The 21,294-nt window shown below is 44.4% G+C and overlaps 1 protein-coding gene across 1 annotated transcript in view; it reads right to left on the reverse strand.

Annotated features, from left to right (window-relative positions):
* The window catches only part of ANTXR1 (ANTXR cell adhesion molecule 1), a 178,812-nt gene that overhangs the window by 39,811 nt on the left and 117,707 nt on the right, over positions 1-21,294 (reverse strand). The window contains exons 15-17 of the mRNA XM_034761775.1: positions 19,070-19,165; positions 16,033-16,200; positions 10,666-10,746 (exon numbers count right to left, since the gene is read on the reverse strand). Coding sequence (XP_034617666.1) covers positions 10,666-10,746; positions 16,033-16,200; positions 19,070-19,165 — 345 coding nt within the window. The remainder of the gene's footprint in view (positions 1-10,665; positions 10,747-16,032; positions 16,201-19,069; positions 19,166-21,294) is intronic.

Below are 21,294 nucleotides of genomic sequence, written 5' to 3' on the forward strand. Positions count from 1 at the left end.
CGGGGTAAAGCAAAAAGCTCCTTCCCCTCCCCATTTTGCATAATTGTGGGAATTTAGGCCCTGATTCAGCAAAACATGTGAGCATGTGCTTAAGTCCCTTTGAATTCAGTAAGATGAGCACATACCTAAAGTTCAGCATGTGTTCAAGTGCTTTGCAGAATCAGGACCTTACCAGGAATGGCCCACTGTTAGACGGACGATGGATCTATTCCAGTGTGGCAAATCTTATTCCCCAGGTTGTATGAAACATTCACAGTGAAACCGTCCAAAGTTGAGGTTTTGGCCTTTCATTGTAACTTAAAGACATAACCTTAATTGGGGATGGAGAGGATTTTGGGCATATTTCATTGTAAAAACACACTTGAGATTTTGTCAAAGAAATTTTTCACAATATTTCAGAGCCGCATCCTCCTCAGCTAATTAAACACAGTTTGTACCATAGACATTTCATTGATATCTAACAAGATACTAGTCCAAGTGACTACATTGGAGAATTTGCAAAGAGTGTTTATCTAAAAAATTCTTCTCCCTGTACATTTTGGGTAAGAGTTGTGGCCTCTTTATTTATACATAATTTTGCATGGTCTTGTTGTGCTTTTTCCTCCACCTACACGCACAAGTAATGCAAAAGCAATGCAAATTAAATTACCAATAAAAATATAAACATAATTTGTTCCCAGCTTTAGACTTTATAGGCCTCGTTTGAGCTTCAGACACATTTTTACAATTGACTTCTAAATTCCTGAAAAACATGGAAACACAACTGGCAACTTTCAAGTGCCACTAGTGGGCACCACTATAATTACTACGATCCTTTGCACTAATGAGAGCTTTCGTCCAGAATGATAAAAGGGCCCAATGTTTTTTTTTAAAAATCCCATCTGATGATGTTTTGACTATAAAAATAACCTCATTAATGCAGACAAAAATGCAAACCTAGTCTCTCTAGAATGCAAGAAGACCACAGGAATCCCACGTTACCCTGACTTCCTTGCCTTATTAGAAACAGCTGTGTCTGTTGGTAACCTCAGACCATTTCCAGGTTTGACGCTGAGGAAAGAATTTCACAACCTCTTTGTGCATCTCAGCTTCTCTGAGTGAATTCAAAACAGGTCTTGCTTGACCCTCTCTTTTCCTTTTGCTTTCCAATGAAAAACACACGTCAGAAAGACCCCTGCTATTGTAAACAAGGGCTTGCTGCACATTTCGTTCTTGCGGATACAAAGTGGGATGTATGACCTGTCAAGGCAGAGATAAATACTATGGGTTGGATCCTCAACTGATGTCAATTGGCAGAGCCTCAATGGGCCGTTAGACAAAAAGACAGCTTCCAGAAATACTGAGCTCTGATAATCACATGATATTTATGTGTAACTCACACACCTTCTGGGTGTGGTGTTCTGTCCCATCTAGTGGCACCCAGACCACTGAGAGAGAGAGGTAAAAATGAGTCTGCTCTACAGCCTGAGCTAAGAGCCAGTTGGCTTTTAGCTCATGTGGTAGAGGCTCATGCACTAAGCTCCAAAGGTCCCAGGTTCGATCCTGCCTGCTGACGATCGGGGTCTGTTGGTGTTCCATGTGCACATTGTAATAATGCTGAGCCCTGCCGTAGTTCTACGGTGCCTTCCATCCCGGAGTCTCGCAGTCCCTTGCTAACAGTAATCATCCTTCACAGCCCCATGAGAGGTTAGTATGCTTATCTTCATGGGCAGATTAAGGGCCCGCTGCAGAGCTCATCAAGGCCAAGGGGAGTCTTTCCATTGACTTCAGTGGGCTTTGGATCCGGTACTAAGGGCTAGATCCACAAAAGGATGGAGACATCTAAGTGTTACTTAGCTATCTAAGTCCAAGTGTTAGCTCTTCCAAACCCCTGTACAGCTGCTGCCTCGTCCTATAGGTGCCGAATATTCCTTGGCACCTATCTGTCTGCCAGTGGGCATGCACAAAGCCATCGCGAGGATTCACAAACTAGGTGTTCCCCCACTTATCTTGCCTGCAGGGTTCACTCTGATAGGTGCTCTGAGAGCACATCTAACCCATAAAAAGTGGGGAGATGGTGCCCTCCTCCCCTTCAAAATAGCCAGAGCACTCAACTAGGAGGTAGGCGGCCAGGGTCCAAGTTCCTTTTCTGACTCTGGCAAAGGGGGGATTTGAACTTATGTCTCCCACATCCATGGGTATAAGGGTGGCGCCTCCTTCTTTTTTATCAGAAAGGGCTAACCTGGTTCAGTTGCCTAACTCCAGGAAAGGGGTCATGCTTCCGAATCCTAAGCAGAGAGAGGCTCCTTCCTCTGGCCCGGACTCAGGCGCCTAACTCCCTTTGACCTGTGGGGTGAGTGTGGCCTAAAGAGAATGAATAAGATCTCTGGGGTGTGGGAGCTGACAGTGGGAGGAGGCGGCTGGGTTTAGGTTAGACTGATAGTTTGACCGGAGTTAAGATGCTCTGTATATATGTTAACCTGTTGTTAAGTTACTAGCAATGACTGATTATTAAGACTAGTGGATTACTTGGATATAAAACAACAGGTGGTACCAGGATTGAAGGATGTGATAAAAAAGAACTGGAAGAAGGAAACTAGCAAAAAATTAGTTTGAATGAAATAAGAAGGATCAATTAAGAGTTCCCACATTTCTAAAAACGTCGAGAAATGCTGCAGAAAACTGGGAAAGGTTTAAAGAAGCGTTTGATTTATTTCTGACGGCATCAGGATTTACTCATAAGAGAGATGAACAAAAGATTGCCATCTTTCTGAATAATGCAGGTACTGAAGCTATTTCATTATATAATTCATTGGAGCTTAATGTTAGGGAATTCACCACTCAGCATGCGGGCTTCTGAGAATCCCATTCTTAGGTGCTTAACTCTCCCCATGCATTGTATAGGGAGCCTGAGCACCTGATTTGTGCCAGCAGATCCCACTAGGCACCAGGGCGCCTAAACGGTAGGCATTGCAATGCTGAGCCTAAATCCCCTTGGCAGTTCTGACTCACTGCCCCAAAGGAGTCCCCATGTATGGTGACCTGATTTCCATACTGACCTCTGCCACTTTGGTTCCAGGAGCACTGACAGGGAGAGACAGGGCAGAACTCAAAGGAGAGCCCAGGCGCTTCTGTCTCCCAGGCCCCACTCTGCTTCCTTCTCATTGTGCATCCACATGTACCCTGGCCATATTTATGTCCCTCTTCTGCCATGCTGCTTACGGTTATCACAGAACCCACTTTAACCAGAAGGCTTTGTCGTTTGTATTACAGCAGCACCAGGAGACCCCAGCCAAGATGAGGGCCCTATTGTGCAAGGCCCTGTACAAACCCATATCCTAGGCTGGCATTGCACAAGAAGGGTGTGGCTTTTACACTGAGATAGCTAACTGGAGAGAGATCTGTGTAAAATCCTAATTGGGGACAAAGCGTAGGTAGTTTATACCTCGATATAGCTGGTCTAAGGAAACCCCAGGTGGAGGTATAGGGTTGACCTCAACTAGCTACATCAAAGTCAATAAAATTACCCCCTGCCTTGTCTCCACCAGGATTTTATATTGAGATAGCCATCACTAGCTAGCTATCCCTATGCACGAGCCACACCTGTTCTGCAGTAAAGAAGCCATAGCTCTAGTATGCGACAGTCCCTGCCCCCAAAAACTTATACTCCAAATAGAAAAAAGGTGGGGGTGGGAGGGGGAAACTGAGGCACAGAGGGATGCTATGACTTGCCCAAGGTCACACAGCAGATCAGTAACAGAAGTAGGCATGGAGCCCAGGTCTCCTAACCAACTGTGTCATCCACTGGACCCCTTACTGGAGTTGACTTCCATACCTATTGCCTACTTGTTCTCTTTCTTCTAACCTATGCCTACTTGTCACAGCCATATGCGGTGAGCTCCTTGGGGCAGGGACCAGTCCTTCCTGAATATCTACCTAGCACACTGCAGGAGTCACCATAAATACAGTAGACCCTCAGAGTTATGAACATCTCGGGAATGGAGGTTGTTTGTAACTCTGAAATGTCTGTAACTCAGAACAAAACGTTATGGTTATCTTTCCAAAGTTTACAACTGAACGTTGACTTAATACAGCTATGAAACATTACTATGCAGAAGAAAAATGCTGCTTTCCCTTTATTGTTTTAGTAGTTTATGTTTAACACAGTACTGTACTGTATTTGCTTTTTGTTTTTGTTTTGTTTCTGCTGCTGCTGCCTGATTCCGTACTTCTGGTTCCAAATGAGGTGTGTGGTTGACTAGTCAGTTTGTAACTCTGGTGTTCGTAACTCTGAGGTTCTACTGTAAACAGTAATAACTTTGCAATGCAATGCTGAAGCAAGAACCATGAGGCACCCTGCTCATGGACTAGTAGTGTTTTAAAGAGCTGATTCCTTCAGTGGACTGCTTATATGAAAGTGGTGTCATCCTGGGATCTAGTTCAATTACTTTTCAGCCTCCAAAATAAACAGAGATTCTTTTCAGTTACTTTGCATCTTGCTTTATTTGTTTAGCTTTATACTTTTATGCTGACCGAGTGGGTGTATTAATGTGCCCATGTAGCTACACCAAGGGGTTGGGCATCAACTCTTTTTTGGGAGGGAAAATGGAGAGAAATAAGGTGCAAATTGCTTTCACAAGGGCCCCCTTGTAGCTCTTAGAAATAACACATGCTCAAGGGTTCCTGTCCGCAAATTTCAAGTGACTCTTTATAAGCTATTCCTTTTGCCTGCGAGGCTCCAAATACTTATCTAAGCCTTTCCTGAGAATACACAGTGCAGTGTTTCTCCTAGTAGAGGAAAGACAGGGCTCAGTGGTAATGAATATAAAATGGATCCACTTTGAAGCTACTAGACTCAGAAGAGACCCTGTGGAGCTTTCTAGTTCTCCCTCCCAGACTGACTGACCGAGCTTGCGCTGCCTACGCTCACTACATAGCGTCCGGACCAGAGAGCAATGAAAGAGGCTACTGACTCTATGTCTCGAAGTGGCGCGGCAGATGAAAGTATGCAACACTGCTCTGAGAATCAGCTGGTGCAGAGGGGGAAGTGGGCGTGCCATTGCTTTCATTATGGGGTAGCAGGAGACGGCAGACCAATGAGAATAACGAGAGATGGGTCCCGTCTTAGATTTGTATCAGAACTGGAGTTCTTCCCACGTCTGGGAGCGTTTGGATTTGGGGGATCTGGTCAGTTATAAAGATCAGGTCTGGACCCCAGCATCCCCACTGAATGTTCTGCGGGGCACCCAGCTCTAGGGAGTGTGCGGTTACAGCGGAAGCCGCAGATGAGGACCTCGCATCTGGTGGAACTCTTGTCGATGGGGTTGTATGTGAACGGTTTCAGTGCACTGCAATGTGGAAATCCCAGGTCTGGTTATAGGGAGCTTCTGCCTGGAGACATGAGGGACAAAGTAACTGCCCTGGACAAGGGAGACACTGTGCTCACGTAGGTGTAGTTTGACTTCCATATTTGAGGAGTAGGGGGCAACTCCAGTCAGTCTAACAGGACTGTGGTTCGGAAGCAAATTCCGCATCTGCCTGAGGCTTGCAGTTTGGATGGGCCTCCCCAAACAAAACCCATGTGTGCTCCTGACAGCAGCTCAGGTGATTATCTTTGACAGTAGGATTTTTTTCCTTTAGAGGAGGGTAGGAGGGTCAGGAGAGAATTTCTAAGCCGGCGGCTGACCTGCCCCATGCAGCAGTAGCGCTAAGCCCTGAGAGTTTGACTGCCTTAAGTTTCCTGCCTTCCGAAGCTAGCAAGGCCCAGCGTTTACACACGGCTCCAGCATATCAGGGCTGCCCTTTCAAACCAGCTGTGGCTCTGCTTTAAAATCACAAGGATCCCCTGGAATCATTGATGCCAGCAGCCTGGGTCTTTTTACTGACCTGCTGGCTGCAGCATTCAAGTACCAGCCCCTTCTGTCAGCACAAAGAACAAAAACAGAATCAAAAACAAATCCGTCATCGAGATCTCTGTGAAATACCCCACAATTGCAAATCACCAAGCCGTGCCAAAGATTTCATAACCTGGTAAGAACAAAGCTCGTCCTTGCTGCTCCCAGCCACCACTGTACTGGCTGGTCCGAGTGTCTTACTCACAATCACATGCCACAGCCAAAGGTAGTTACTTGCCACAGCCCAATTTGCTCATGCCAGGAAGAATCTCTCAACCTTACCGTGCTGGCTAATGTTTAGTGCTGACAAACCCCAAGCAAGAAACACGTGACTGTGAGAATGTGTCTGTGGGTGTCTGTTTGGGGAGGTGTGCGTGTGGGTGAGTGGGTGAATGTGGGGTGTCTGTGTGTGGAATTGTATGTGGGGGGGTGGTGACTGTGTGGAGAAGTATATGAGAGTGGATGAAGGTGTGGCCATATGGCTCTGTGCACACACATGATGCTGGAACAGTGGCCTCAGCTAAAAAAACAATTGCATGAAAATGCCAAACAGAATGTCAAACAGGATGTACCATCTTCCTTGCCCACTTCTGAAGGGGAGCTATCCATGACGTAAGGACTGTGATTCAAAGGAAGAAACCAGATCAAAACTCTCCAGCCAGACTCCAGACCACATAACTGTCCTGCCTTCCTGACCATGGGACTCTTGCTGTAGGGTTTGTTTACATCTATGGAAATTTCATGTCATTGTGATGTGATATGTGTTGCAAAGAAAACACACTGTTTGGTTAAGCAGAACTTCTGTGTGTCACTTTGAGCCCTCCCAGGCATCCCCATGAGGGCTCCTCTGTAGGGCTTCCCCATTTTTCATTTTGAGAAGGGGAATTTTATTTTTTATTTTTGTCTTTAGGGAACATAAACGATTAACACTGACCCTGGGGTGTGTCCGTATTTAGGTATCTGGGAGGCACAGAGAGCTGCAGCCTGGATTTATGGCTGTTTCCACACTGCCACTCCAAACAACTCAGCACTAACCTTCATGCTGGATTTCTTTTCAGAGCTGGGTGCCAATCATACCAAGGCGGGGATGTCTTTTATGAACTAGTGTTTGATGTGTGCTGGCCCACGAAAAGAAGCTAACCTTAAGGTAACCTAGACTATGCTGGGTTTATAACGTCAGCTTCCACTTCCTCCACCGGAAAAGTGACCAGAGAACAATAGAGAGAGCTCTGAAGAGCTCTCAAAGGGCTTATTTTATTCATTGGCTTTAATTGATTACAAATAATTTTTAATTACAAGCTTTTAAAATTTAACTGAACTGGCATCTTACTGCGCTCTCTGAGCCCTTCACATACCTGAGTGAATTTAGCCTCACTGGGTGGGGTAGCTATCATCAACTGCACTTTATATATGAGGAAAGCAAAGAGAAGTTAAGGGACTTGCCCAAGGTCACACAGGATGTCTGTGCCAGGAATATAAGCCTGGTTTTAAGACTCCCAGGTCAGTTCTTTAACCATCCTTCCTCCGAAGATCAAAACATTACAGTCCTTTACACTACAAGGGTTTTTGTCTGAGGATCTCACAGCTTCACAGCTCTCTTATAGGTAGCAAAGTGTCATGATCCTCCCAATTTTGCTGATGGAGGAAACTGAAGAACAGAGAAGGTAAACAACTTGCTTTTGATCACTTACTGAGTCAGTGGCCATAGAGCCCATGGGTATGTCTACACAGCAAAAAAAAAAAAAAAAAAAGACCCATGGTAGCGAGTCTCAGAGCCTGGGTCAACTGACTTGGGTGCAGAGTGCTTGTGCTGCAGGGCTAAAAATAGCAGTATAGACGTTTGGGCTTGGACTGGAATCTGGGCTCTGAAATGCAGCGAGGTGGGAGGGTCTTGGACCCCAGGCTTCAGCCCAAGCCCACACGTTTAGACTGCTATTTGTTAGCCCCAGACCTGCAAACCCGAGTCAATTACTTTGGGCTCTGAGACTTGCTGCTATGTGTTTTTTTTCCCGTTTTTTTTGCTGTGTAGACGTACCCTATGAGTCCTAATTCCAATTGCCTTGTTAGCCACGAGGCTGTACTCAAACTCCCAAAGCAGGAGAATTTATTTTGCATTAATTCAATTACACTTTCTCTAAGTGGCAGCATCTACTGTGCTCTCACTTGTTCAACACATGAGTTCTACGCTATTTTCCCCTCTCTTTAGGTTCAGCCTGCAGCTGAAAAATGTGGCAAATTTGGATGAACTTCAGGAAATGGCCCCGCAGGCTTCACTAAGCATTCAATAAAGCGTCAGCGCAGCAATGCCCATAAAATACCCACAGATACGCCATAGGCCCATAACAGGCCTACAGTCCCTGTACCCAGCTCCCATTGGCACAACTGGAAATGCCGTCAAGGAGTGGGCCATATGTACTGCTAGGTAAGATGACGTAGATTGTAAGCGCTTTCAGGCAGCGACCATCTTTTTGTTCTCTATTGCAAGTGAATTAAACTAAACCAAATGAAAGCCACTTTAATTCTGAGAGACAGCACCCACACAGGGGTTTAATGTGATTTAAGTAATCCTCGTTGAATTCACACCTTTAGTTAATTTGGACTGGTTTTTCAGAGTGTCCTTATCTAGACAAGTTGTTCCACTGCATGGACTTATTTGGATGCAAAACCAGTAAAAGAAAAGCAGGATCAACGCTGTGTGTGTGAAGGTGAAAAGTATAACTGGGTTCAAAAAAGAATTAGAGAAATTCACGGAGTTCAATGGAGATAAATTCAATGGCTATTAGCTATCATAGCCAGGGACACAACCCCATTCTCTGGGTGTCCCTAAACATCCATCTGCCAGAAACTGGGATTGGACGACAAAGGACAGGGGACGGATCATTTGGAATTGTCCTGTTCTGTTCATTCCCTTTGAAGCATCTGGCATTGGCCATTGTCAGAAACAGGATATTGGGCTAGATGTACTGTTGGTCTGAGCCAGTGTAGCCATTCCTATGTTCCTATGCACATGGAAGGCTGGACACTGCTCTCAGTTATAATGATGTAGATTGCTACTAACTCCGTTGGCTTCAATTAAGTTACTCTGGATTTTCCCAGGTGTAATTGAGGGCAGAATCTTTCAACTAGCATAGTTTTAGCTTATCAACGTACAAGATCAATCCATATAAGAAAAAAGCACCACTTGTACTCAGATCTCTGAGGGGAAAGTTCATGCAAATTGTCTGCCATTAGCAATTTGTCGAGTGTGAACTCCTCCCAGAGATGGGCATCAGACAACTAAGCCATTTTTGCAAATTTTACCTTTGAAGGCAGAAAGCCAATGGAAAACTATACAGGGAACCAAATATTACAGAACTATGGATCAAAACCAAAAATATTACATGGTCGTTAGCACTGTTTCTTGTCTAGTTGAGTTTCCTGAAATCTTCTGAATGCTACACACCAATATGAAAAAACTGAGACAAATATGTTCCTGATGTAACACTACTGCACTCAGCTGATTTATGCTAGGGATAAATTTGGCCTTCTGTCTACTAACTGTATACATAATTAGTACAATTCATAGATGACTCAGTTATGCTGATTTAGCTATAAACAGATATATAATTGTGTAGGTGTATGTATACAAACACACGCATATAAAGATACACACCCAAACTATGATAGTGCACTGTTAATGTTGCAAGTTTGCACAATTAAAGTCACAAGAAGTCAGTAAATGCAAAACTTATGGTTTCTACAATTTTATCAGCTTGCCCATATTGCATGTTTTGTATGTACTCTTATATATATTTTAGAATATCAACTACATATATGAATCTGTGTGTTTTAGCAGAAGAAAAATAGGAATAGAAAACACTTCATACATGAAATGCAACAGTTAACATTGGTATTGGTGCCTCAGCTTGTACCATTTCTCCTTTCACCTTCAAGTAGGACACACAAGTCCATAGATTTTAATGGATTTTACTATCCCATTTTCTGAAGATGTGTGTAATCGTAAGAACACATGAATAGATGCAGACATATTATCTGTGCTCCTTCCTTCTATTCTATACTATTAATTATTCATTAAGCTGCGAGCCCAGGATCTGCTGTAGACAGAGCAACATGAGAACAGATACTCCACCCCTCTGCATTTCACACCTATCCCCTTCCATTATGGAGAGATTTTTCATCTGCTAGAAATTAATATTGGAGAACCAACAGCTTTATGAGGTTCCAAATTAAGACACACAAAACCTGGATCTCAACCTCCAATCCCTGAACAGGAAAAACTCCAACTGACTTTAAAATTATGGAGTGAAATCCTGGCCCCATCACAGTCAATGGGAGTTTTGCCATTGACGTCAATGAGGTCAGGATTTCACCCCTGGAGTGTAAGACGGAGAACTAGGTCTTTGAGCAATGAGAAATGCATGTACATTTTTCTTCCGCATCCAAGGCTCTAGCTAATTGAAAGTGGCCATAAAATTGTAACAGCAAAACGATATCAGATTGATAGTTTCTGCATAGATGGACAATTGCTATTGCAACGTGATCTATATAACTTAACCGTGTCAACAGGACTCTGAGCCAAAGGAATCTGAACCCTTATGAATCTCAGTTGCAAACAAAGTTCATGCAAGTGGCTAAGGTTGTTTCTGAGATGGTATGTTGGTATATAACAAAAGGGACAGACATCTCCCGGCGACACGACCATTCAGTCCCACCAGAGAAGGGACCTGGAAAGTTTGTGGGTTCGGATGTTGTTGTTTTTTAAGTACAATAAATGTTATAAAAGGGACAGTACCTGGTCTCCAGGCTGTGGGCGCATCACAGACACACGATCATAGCCTTTCCGCAACAGGACCCAGAGAGCATCCAACTTGCCCTGCAATTACAAGAAATACAGTGAATTATTTTTGATACGCTCAACAAGTGTTTGGTGAATAGCTTAGTTCAGGGGCAGCACAGCTCGGACCTCTATTTGGATTAAACTGAATGCTGTGCTTGTGAAAGGTGCTGGATCATCAATCATGGAGCGTGATGTCTTCTCTCAACAGAAGCTCTATCAGCACTTACTGTGGATTCAAAAAATGAAGTTTTCAAAGAGCAATTAGGCACTTGAGTCCTGTTGAAAATCAACAGAAGCTGGGCGACTAACTTCCATTTGTACCTTTGAAAATCTCCCTCAAATCTTACGGGCCACTTAAATACCTGAAAGGGTGTTTAAAGCATGCACAGTTCTAATGCAAACTTCCCCACTCTTCCCCCCAGCCTTAACTCTCAGCTGGATGGGGACCATGATGGGTTGAGGGGTCTCCATTGTCCATTCACTCCCTGGAATCTCTGCTGAGGTTGCTGGTGAAAATGCTATATAAATTCAGGAAACCGATCGGGTGCATTTATACATGACATTCCCCGCCAGTTCCTCTTTCTCTTCATTAACTGGGATGGAGTAGTGTGTTTGTAAGTAGTGATGGGTTTCCTATTAGCAGTGCCAACCTGGTTCTAACTGCTTCCACTCTGCTACACAGATCAGTCTGATGGTTGCATTGTGATATGTGTAAATAACCTGCCTTGGATTCATTAATGGAGCAGAGAATGAAAAACTATTTATCAACCATTCATCCTCCACAAGACAGCTTGGTCATGACAATGTGCTATATAGAAACCCATTTAATCTTTCGTTTTAACTGCAGATTCGTAACAGAATATCAGGTTACCAAAGCTCGTGTGCTCGTCTCTCTAGCTCTGTCCCTTATGCCAAGTCAGTGTCTGTGACTTTTCCCAGCAATCACAAACACCCTTCAAAACCTTGTATTCCTGTATCCTCAGTGTCAGGGCTGGTCTACACTTGGGGGGGGGGGGGGGGGGGGGGGAATCGATCCAAGATACTCAACTTCAGCTAGGCGAATAGCATACCTGAAGTTGAAGTATCTTGGATCGAATTACCTAGGGTCCACATGGCGCGGGATCGACGGCCGCGGCTCCCCCGTCGACTGCGCTACCGCCGCTCGCTCTGGTGGAGTTCCGGAGTCGACGGTGAGCGCGTTCGGGGATTGATATATCGCGTCTTAACGAGACGCGATATATTGATCCCGGATAAATCGATTGCTACCCGCCGATATGGCGTGTAGTGAAGACGTACCCTCAGTCTCCCCACAGCTATCAGCCTCATGCTGTAGTACTGTTTGTGGCAGCAATTAACCTCATTGTGTGGTCTTTCTTTGGCCTTAGCTAAAGAGAAATCTTACGTGCAATTGTAATTTCACATCTAGCTGAAGGATTTCAACAGGGGGAATTAGTTAGAAATAGAGCTGATTGGAAAATGGATTTTTTTCCCTGCAGAAAATGTCAAATTTCTATTGAAAAAACAAAATTTTTCAGCTTGCAGTTGAAAATGGAAAATTTTTGGATTTTGGCCTTTCAGTTTTCTGATAAAAAGCCAAAATTTTCCATAGAAAGTAGACACTTTGTGCACAAAAAATAAATAAAATAAAAATCGTTTGGTCAAAAACCCAATTATCTGTCAAAAACAGTTTCAACAGGACGCTTTCGAGCAGCTCCCAGTTAGAAGGGACAGATTGACACGTCGGAATTCCTGCCTTTGTAGCACATCTGTGCAATCCCAATAAGGCATTCCTCTATTTCTGATTGGAAGAGGCAGTGAGAAAAGAGGCAAATACTGTGGTTGTTTTCCAGACAAGTTTAACGAGGCCAGAAAAAGTGTACAGCTGTGCACAGCACCATGTGCTCAGAAACATATATTCACTACCCAGGGATTCCCCGCATTGTTGTAATGTTCTTCCTGTCCCTTCTATAAGGGGCCACTCTTCCACTCTCAAAAATGAATCAGCTTCCCTGAGATCTGAAGAAGCGTTTTCCTGAGCGCAGCATGTTGGAATTTTTAATTTCCGGCTGAATGGAAGAGCACAGAGGTATACCTTGCATATTTATCAAACACTCTCTGCATTTCTGCCAATTGAACCTTTCCAGGCTGAATGCATGATACTGGATTTTTTTGGGTACTGCTACAGAAGGATGTTTGAAGACATTTGCAATAAAATTACGGTCAATCCTGGATGCTGCTTGCGATTAACTGAATATCTGCCAGCAGTACCACACCTTTGTGTGGAACAATTTTTCAGGGAAATCAGTAGAAACCCCTATGCTGGAATCCTTCTACACATGGACTGCACAAACACGCAAGGCTAAACAGAGAGCCAGTTCAGATGATCTTATCCTTATCTTGCTGACAACTTTCATACTAGAGCAGGTGGGAACTTTTAATCCCCCCCCCAGAAAACGGACACTAAAGAAACAGTTTTCATTTTTGAAAAAATTTTAAGTGGAAAAATTTGACTTTACCAATAAAGAATCAATTTTTTTTTTTTTAGTTTTTGAAAACCCAAAAAACCTAAAAAAATTTCATCTGAAAACTGAAAGATGTGTAATTTTTAGCTGAAAATATTCAGTTTTCCAAATAAATAAATAAATAAATAAATAAATTTTCTTGTTGAGGAAAGAGAACATTTTTCGGTGTATAGCTGCAGACCAGTATAGAAGCAGAGGGCCAGACTGGAAGCTCAGACAAGCAGAGGGGGCGAGGGGTTGTATAAGGACAGCAGGGATCATGAGTCTGGAGGAAGTGAGGTAGACTGGGGTTCAGAGCTATGCAAATAATGAATTTTCTAGTTTGCTGCATTTCTCCCTTTCAGCTGGGCAAAGGGATTAGCAAACTGCTCTAAATGCACTGTTTTGCTTTTTTCCTTGGATTATTGAAGAACATAAGAACATAAAATGACAACCAAACTGGGTCCAACCAAGGGTCCATCTAGCCCAGTGTCCTGTCTTCTGACAGCAGCCAATGCCAGGTGCTTCAGAGGGAATGAACAGAACAGGTAATGATCAAATGGATCCATCCATTTAAACTGGATTATACAGCTGATAAATTTTTAAACATCTGAAAGAATGTTTAAGGTGGGGTGGGAAGTCCATTTGGTACCATCCAAATAAGTAACAACACAAAAGTCTGCTGTCTGACAGCACTTAAAGTCTAGGGTATTTCAAGCTACAATATATCCATTCTCAACTAAAGGCAATCCACCTACTGGACAGACGCTCCTGTGGAAGCAAATGTAAAGGGAAGAAAAACTCCATCAGATAAAGTGACAAAAGCCAGGAAATTCCGAGTGAAGGATAGCGCTTCTGCGGCTGTGTGAAGTGAAGGATCATGTGCAAAGGAACAGAAATGATCACCCCTTAAATGTGAATTTCCTGCTTAACTTGCCTCAAACATCGGTCCTAAGATTTGGTTTTGTGTTCTGCTTTATGAGGACTTTTTTTGTTGTTATTAGATTGCAACACACACATTATTTACCTTCCATCCACTGAGTGAGGAGGTATTTTAAGCAGTGTAATACAACCAGAGGGAATGGTATGTCTTGTTTAGCCAATGGAGTTGTGCGCACTTCGAGCACTGGAATGAAGGAATATTTAAGATGAACACCAGGAGACACTTCCAATGGGTGAGGGCAGTGAGTCTGTGGAATATTCTCCCACAGGGAACAGTGGGTGGTGATCTGTTATTTTCAAAGCAGACTGGAAAAAGCACTGAAGGATACACTCGAGTTAGCAATTCTGCTTTGGCTGGGCACGTGGACTCAGTGACCTAATAAGTCTCTCCTGCCTCTGGCTTTTGTGATGATGTGAACACTTCCCTGCACGACACAATGCAAATTCATCTCTATACGTTCATGTTGTCCAAGGAAAAGATTTTGCCAAGAGCAGAGTGGGGTGCTGGAAATTTTTCTGATTGTAGGGGAAGGGCAGTAGCAGATCATCAAGTTCCCAGAAACTGTTCCTTCTTTTCTGCTCAGTTCTCATGGATTATGTTTAGGGAAAGTTTTGGATGCAGTTATTCCGTCTGCATACGTTGTCTTTTGGGGGTCGTCCAGTGAGGGTGTGGTGGAGATTAATAACTAGGTAAAGTCTGTTCTACAGATGGGCTCAAGCCACTCATTGCTGTAATATGTGAGCACCTTTCAGACATACGTTAAGCAGCATGGCTATCCTCTGTCCCATGTGGTTCGTTCTCTCACTCACCCCCTTCTGAGGGGGAGAAGTGTGCGTGCAGTGAAGTGGTTTGTTTTGGTCGGGCTTTATGTTAGTTGGTTTGAACTCTACCTGCTGCTCTGTGTTTATCTTATACCTATCTCACAGAACTGGAAGGGACCCCGAAAGGTCATAGATTCCAGCCCCCTGCCTTCACTAGCAGGACCAAGTACTGATTTTGCCCCAGATCCCTAAGTGGCCCTCTCAAGGATTGAACTTACAACCCTGGGATGGTCCTTAGTTCTTGTGGGAGTTTGTTCCACAGTCTTGCACTGCCACAGCCTTAGCATAAATGAGAATCTGGCCCTTAACTTCCGAGGCTGCTTTGAGTCGGTCGGAGAGCGATTGCAGGGCATTCCCTCCCCGGGGGATGGGCAAGCTGCCCTGCGGTGTTCCGAGCCCTGCCGACCATGGTCATTGGCCGTCATTCGCTCTCTGCGCAACAGAATCAGTCCTTCATTTCCTAGGGGCAGCTCTTCCTTGTGGCATCTGGCAAGAATTATTTTTTTCTTCACCATTCTAATTATTAAGTAAGAGCGGGAGCGAGGTTTCTCTCTCTCTCGCTGCACTCAGAGAATGGAAGACCTGCCTTGGCAGACTTTGTGGGGGCTTCAGGCATGAGTAGGGGAGAAAGCACTTTCAAAGGCTTAGCTACGCCACTGCAAGAGCCGAGGGCCCCATTCCTCAAGTGCATTCTGGCTGCTCTGTACCACTCCAAAGCAGCCCTAAAGCCGGCTTAACCAGCCCCTCTCCACTGCCTAGTGGAACCCTTGGGAAGTGGAGAGATGCTCCCATGGTTTTTACATTGCAGATAGCATGGAGGGAGAAAAGAAGCACGACTGGGGCTCCTTTATACCAAACAACCCCTTGAGGCAAAGGCATCTGGTGCAAGTTAAAACAGCCTTTGGGTGGACTCCCAGGTCTGGGACAGGGAACTTTACACAAAGTCACTCTCACTGCTTTAACCTTTGCACATGAAAACTCTCTATAAGGCTGTATGAATGTTTAACATGTATCTACTGGAATCAATCTATAGACTATGTACCTGGATAAGACCTACCTTGATTGGCGTGTACCACCTCCGGGGAGAAGAGGACCTGCGCATGCTATTCCCCAGGTTCCTGGGTTCGGGGAATTCATATTCTTGCTCTGGCATCTTCACTCTGGCATTCTTGGCTTTCTCTAGTTTAGCCCCTTCTTCTGTGGACCCCTTTTCTCCCCAGCGGACCTAAGAAGAAAAACATCGTTGGCAACTTAAAATAGCATCTGCTGTTGAACGTAAAGCTGCAACATTTGAATCTGGATCTAGTTTTCCCCATTGTCCAGATTCACTGTTGAGAGAGGGACAAGCTGCAAAGTTTGGGTCTACACTGGGGCTTTGGGTGCTGGGATCTGGGGCTTTGGTTCAGTCCCATCTCTCCTGATTGCAGCTGCAAGGAGTTCCCACTCTGGGCATTTTGGCACATGTAGATGCTGGGTTTTCTAGAAATGAAGAAGATCATTTGCCTCAGAGAAGACAATTGTTGTACAGAATCTAGAGGTCTTTCCATACTTCAAACCTGATTCTGAAACCATCAATCCTCATTCATGCAGGCAGTCCCACTGGCGTCAACAGGGCCAGTTGCTTGAGTTGGGGTTGGTAGAAGCAGCAGAAAATGCAATTGCAAAGGGCTAGCTACACCCCTGCGAGAGTCCAAAGTCCCATTCCTTAAGTATATTCTGGATGCTCTGCACTTGCCCAGTGGAACAATGATTACTAAACCATTGGAACAGCTCACCATGGGATGGGGTAGATTCTCCATCACTAGAAGTCTTTAAATTGAGACTGGATGTCTCTCTAAGGTTACATCCGGTATGTAGAGTACAGACACTGCATGCCCAGCTAGCATGGGTATAAATAGCAGTGTAGACAGTGAGGCACGGCTTAGGTGAGTAGAGTGCCCTAAACAGCTGAACCCTCAGGGTATGCACCTACACAGCTCTCTGCACATCCAAGCAGGGCCTCCCATGTCTAAACAGCTATTTTTAGCAGTGCGATGTCCTGCTGACTCCCTGCTGCCAGAGCCTTTGTGAAAGACTCCAGCGGTGGGGAAAGGCTCTGGTAGATCCCCGCTGCCAGAGCTTTTCACTGTGATATGCAGCTACACTCAGCAGTGACCAGTGTGGACACAGCCTGACTTTCAGTGTGGTGTGTAGCTACGCATGTAGTACCTGTGCTTTATGTATAGGGTGACCAGATAGCAAGCGTGAAAAATTGGGACGGGGGTGGGGAGCAATAGGTGCCTACATAAGAAAAAACTCCAAATATCGGGACTGTCCCTATAAAACTGGGACATCTGGTTACCCTATCTACGTGCAACGGTAAGTGTAAACATAGCCTAAAAGATACACTATAGCTCAACCACAAGTTACGGGTGCTACTTTATGGCTTGTGTTATGTAGGAGGTCAGACTAGACAATAGTCCTTTATAATAATAGCCCCATAATGGTCTCTTCTGGCCTTGAAGTCAATGGGCTTCATTCTCATTGCCCTGTATCATGGGTTGTCATTGACACCAGTGCAAAGTGAGTGGTAAATGCTACCATTCTGATTGGATAGCGTTTTACTCCCCCGACACACTCATTTCGCACTGGTGTTAAGTTACTGAAGGGTAACAGAAAACAAGAAGCCCCTAACATCTGTGGAGCATCAAAGCCGAAAACTCCCAAGGCTCTTTCTCCTTTGTGCTCCATTGACAAATGAGAAAATGGGAAAGGCAGTGTTATTACCTGCCACGACTGAATGTTATGGGCTATTGACAACGTGAGTTATTAAAAACAAACAAAAACAAACAACCCAATAAATTCCATTTGGGTTTTTATTAAAAATTGATTCCTGACATGCATCCAACACAGTGCGGTTCCGCGGAATTCCCTTCGGGCAGCTCCAGAAGAACCAATACAGTGTTTTATGAAGACAAGGAAAGTACCTTGCACTCCTGCAGACCAACGTGGCTTAGGGCTTGTCTACACTTAAAATGCTGCAACTGTGCCAATGAGGTGCTTCAGTGAAGATACTACCTACACCAATGGGGCGGGGGTTTCTCCTGTCAATGTAAGTACTCCACCTCCCATTGGCCTATTGCTGTCTACACAGGGGGTTATTTCACACCTCTGAGCGACATAGTTATACTGACCTAACTTCCTTGTGTAGACCAGGCTTTAGATGTGCATAGAAGAGGGCACAGAGCCGTGATTCCCAGGCTGCTTCCATGAAATCTCCTCCTTCTTTCAAACCCTACTTCAGGGCTTTCCACAGAAGCCCAATTTTCTCCCTGTGGAGAACTTGGAGTTCTCAGCTCCTTTATGAGGCCCAGTTATTTCTCAGGCTGCCATCTGCCCCCAATTAGTTCTGTCCTTTTAGGCTGGGAGGCAGGTCATTATGGTTCAGGGAGGCCTGGTCCCAATTCCTCTCAAAGGAGCCAGTCACAAAAAAGTGAGAGAAAGTGGTATGTTCCCCAGCAGAATGAAATGAAAAAATGCAGCGTTTGGAAAAACCTTTCAAATTTTTCATTTTGAAAAATTTTTGGTGGGGTGGAGGTTGAAAAAAAAATCTTGATGAAAATGGACATTTCCATTTACTAGGAAAGCCATTTTGGGTGGGGTGGTGGTAGGGATGGGGGGGAATCTGACCATCCCTTATGAACAGAAACTAGTCACTGGTAGAGATAAGCAGTCAACAAAACCCAAGAGAGCAAACCAAAGCATTCACAGAGCCTATTGAAGAACGATCAGCGACTTACACCAACACTTTCAAACATGATGTCTAAAGTTAGGCTTCTAAACCCATATTTCAGCTGGAATTTTCAAAGGAGAGCCTAAGAAGGGTAGGTGCCTAAATCCTATTGAATTTCAATGGGATTCCTGAATAAATGCCCTGATTTTCAGAGGTTCCATATACCCACATTCACCTCAGTGGAGTTACTTCCAATTAATACCGGCATCCCAGAGAGAGAGGTCACACCTCCTCTTTGTTTCCCTCTGGGAGAATGGCAGAAGGATCTTGTGGCTGAGTTTACGAGTGAGTTTTCCTGGTACGTAAGCAAATATTTATTTACCTCCATCCTTTTAATGCCACCAACACCTCGCCCACCATAGTAAGAAGCATCGACTGTTGGCCACTTCTTCTTAGGAAGGCCATCGTCATCTTCTTCCTATCAAACAGAAAGGAGATAGATACTTTACATCACGGGGTTGCGTTGTCAGTGGACACAAATGGATGACTAAGTAAAGTGCAAACATAGACTGTAAGACCCCTTTACATGGGTTACGTTGAGCCAGCAAAAGCTGTACATGGGTTAGCTTATTGACGCTAGCTTGAATCTAACTAGCACTGGTAGCAACAGCAGTGAAGACAGTGCAGCATGGGCTTCAATGCAGGTAGTGTAAACCCAGCATGGACTTGGCTCACCAGCCTGCACTATGTTGCTTTCACTGTTATATTGCCTGCTAGCTGGACTCATGCTAGCTCAGGTACCTAGCCCATGCACAGCTTTTGCTGTGTAGACTTGCCCATAAAGTGTCAGAGAGCTGTAAAGGGGTCTAGATCTTTTGGTGGTTATTTTTCAGGGGCTGTGCATTCGTGTTAAGAAGATATTGTTTGGGCTATGAAATAACACCACTTGACAGGTACAATCCTGTCCCAGCAAAACAACTTGTTTTGTTTTAAAGAGACTCTGTCTTGCATCATCTCTGAATTCTGAGAAGTAAGCGGGTTGATCCCACAATGTTTTCAAGTTGCAAAATCATTGCTTGAAATCTGGTTGAGACCACCTTAAAACAGAAGAAAGAAGAAGGAATACTGAGCCAGATCCTGAGGTATGGCCAAAAAGCACTCAGCACAGCTCAGGAAGGAGGCATGAAGGTGGCTTTAAAACATCTTTGCACTCCCCCGATCCTGGGGCCTTCTGGGTGCTGCTCTGGGTACCTACACTGGCTGTCAGTGGCAACAAGGAGCAGATCAGGGGGACTTATTTCCAATGCTGGTGAAACCCTTCTGCAGTCAGATAAATCTGTTTAGGATCTGTTAGGATGGTGTCCCTAGCCTCTATTTGCCAGAAGCTGGGAATGGGTGACAGGGGGATGGATCACTTGATGATGACCTGTTCTGTTCATTCCCTCTGGGGCACCTGGCATTGGCCACTGCCGGAAGACAGGATACTGGGCTAGGTGGGCCTTTGGTCTGACCCAGTATGGCTGTTTTTATGTTCTTAAGGGTACATATAGCAGAGTGGCTCCTGTGCACGTTCAATACGAGACAAGTGTCAGCAAACTAAGGATCTCAGAGAACAGAAGGGGTAAAAAACTAAGAGGCAAGAGGGATTCACTCTTTTAGGGATTCAAACAACTTGCTTGTCCAAACGAAAATAAAAGATAACTACCGGGATGTAAATACCAAGGAGGGAGAAGAATGCTCTGAAGTGGTTCAAGATGACATTACCAAGATGAACAGGATGCAAGTGAGCAAATGTAGGCTGAATATTAGAAGACAGTCTTAATAATGATCTTTGACTTGTGTAATCTACGAGGGAGACTGCCCTTTAAAGACAGACACAAACACTCTGCTGGTGTGACTTCAGTGACTTTACTGGATTTATGCCAGCAGAGAATTTGGCTCCCTGTGTAAAAATGGAAATCCTGATCTTGCAAAAGCTTAAGCATGTGCTTAGCTTTACAGACAGTGAGTAGTTCCACTGAAGTCAGTGGGACTGTTCATAAAAGGGAAACACGTGCAGAATCAAGGTCTAAGTAAAGGCATTAGGATTTGGCCCAGTGAATTCTATAAAGCGTGGTAAAGTCCCCCTCAAGGTAAGTGACTGAGACTTGATTGCCTTAGTTATTTAAAAATGAACTGGAGAAAGCCCAAGAGAGGTTCTCAAACTGGGGGTCGTGACCCCTCACAGGGTTATGTGGGGATCACAAGCTGTCAGCCTCCACCCCCAAACCCTGCTTTGCCTTCAGCATTTATAAGAGTGTTAAATATAAAAATGCGTTTTTAATTTATAAGAGTCTTAGGGTCACATTCAGAGGCTTGCTGTGTAAAAAGGGTCACCGATACAAAAGTTTGAGAACCACTATGCAGTAGGTGACGATCCTGCACTAGTCCCAGGGCAATGCACTATCTGACCCCCATGGTTTATAATTTCCATGATTCTCAAATTGGGCTGAGAATTGGCAAAGCAGAAAAGCATAGCTGGTTAGAAAAGGGGACGCATTTTCCATGAAAAAAATGTAGGAAGAAATATTTTTTTTCTTTCTTTTATTTCTAAATGGTTTACAAGAA

This window comes from Trachemys scripta, chromosome 2 (genome assembly GCF_013100865.1).
Source record: "Trachemys scripta elegans isolate TJP31775 chromosome 2, CAS_Tse_1.0, whole genome shotgun sequence".
Lineage (NCBI taxonomy): Eukaryota > Metazoa > Chordata > Testudines > Emydidae > Trachemys > Trachemys scripta.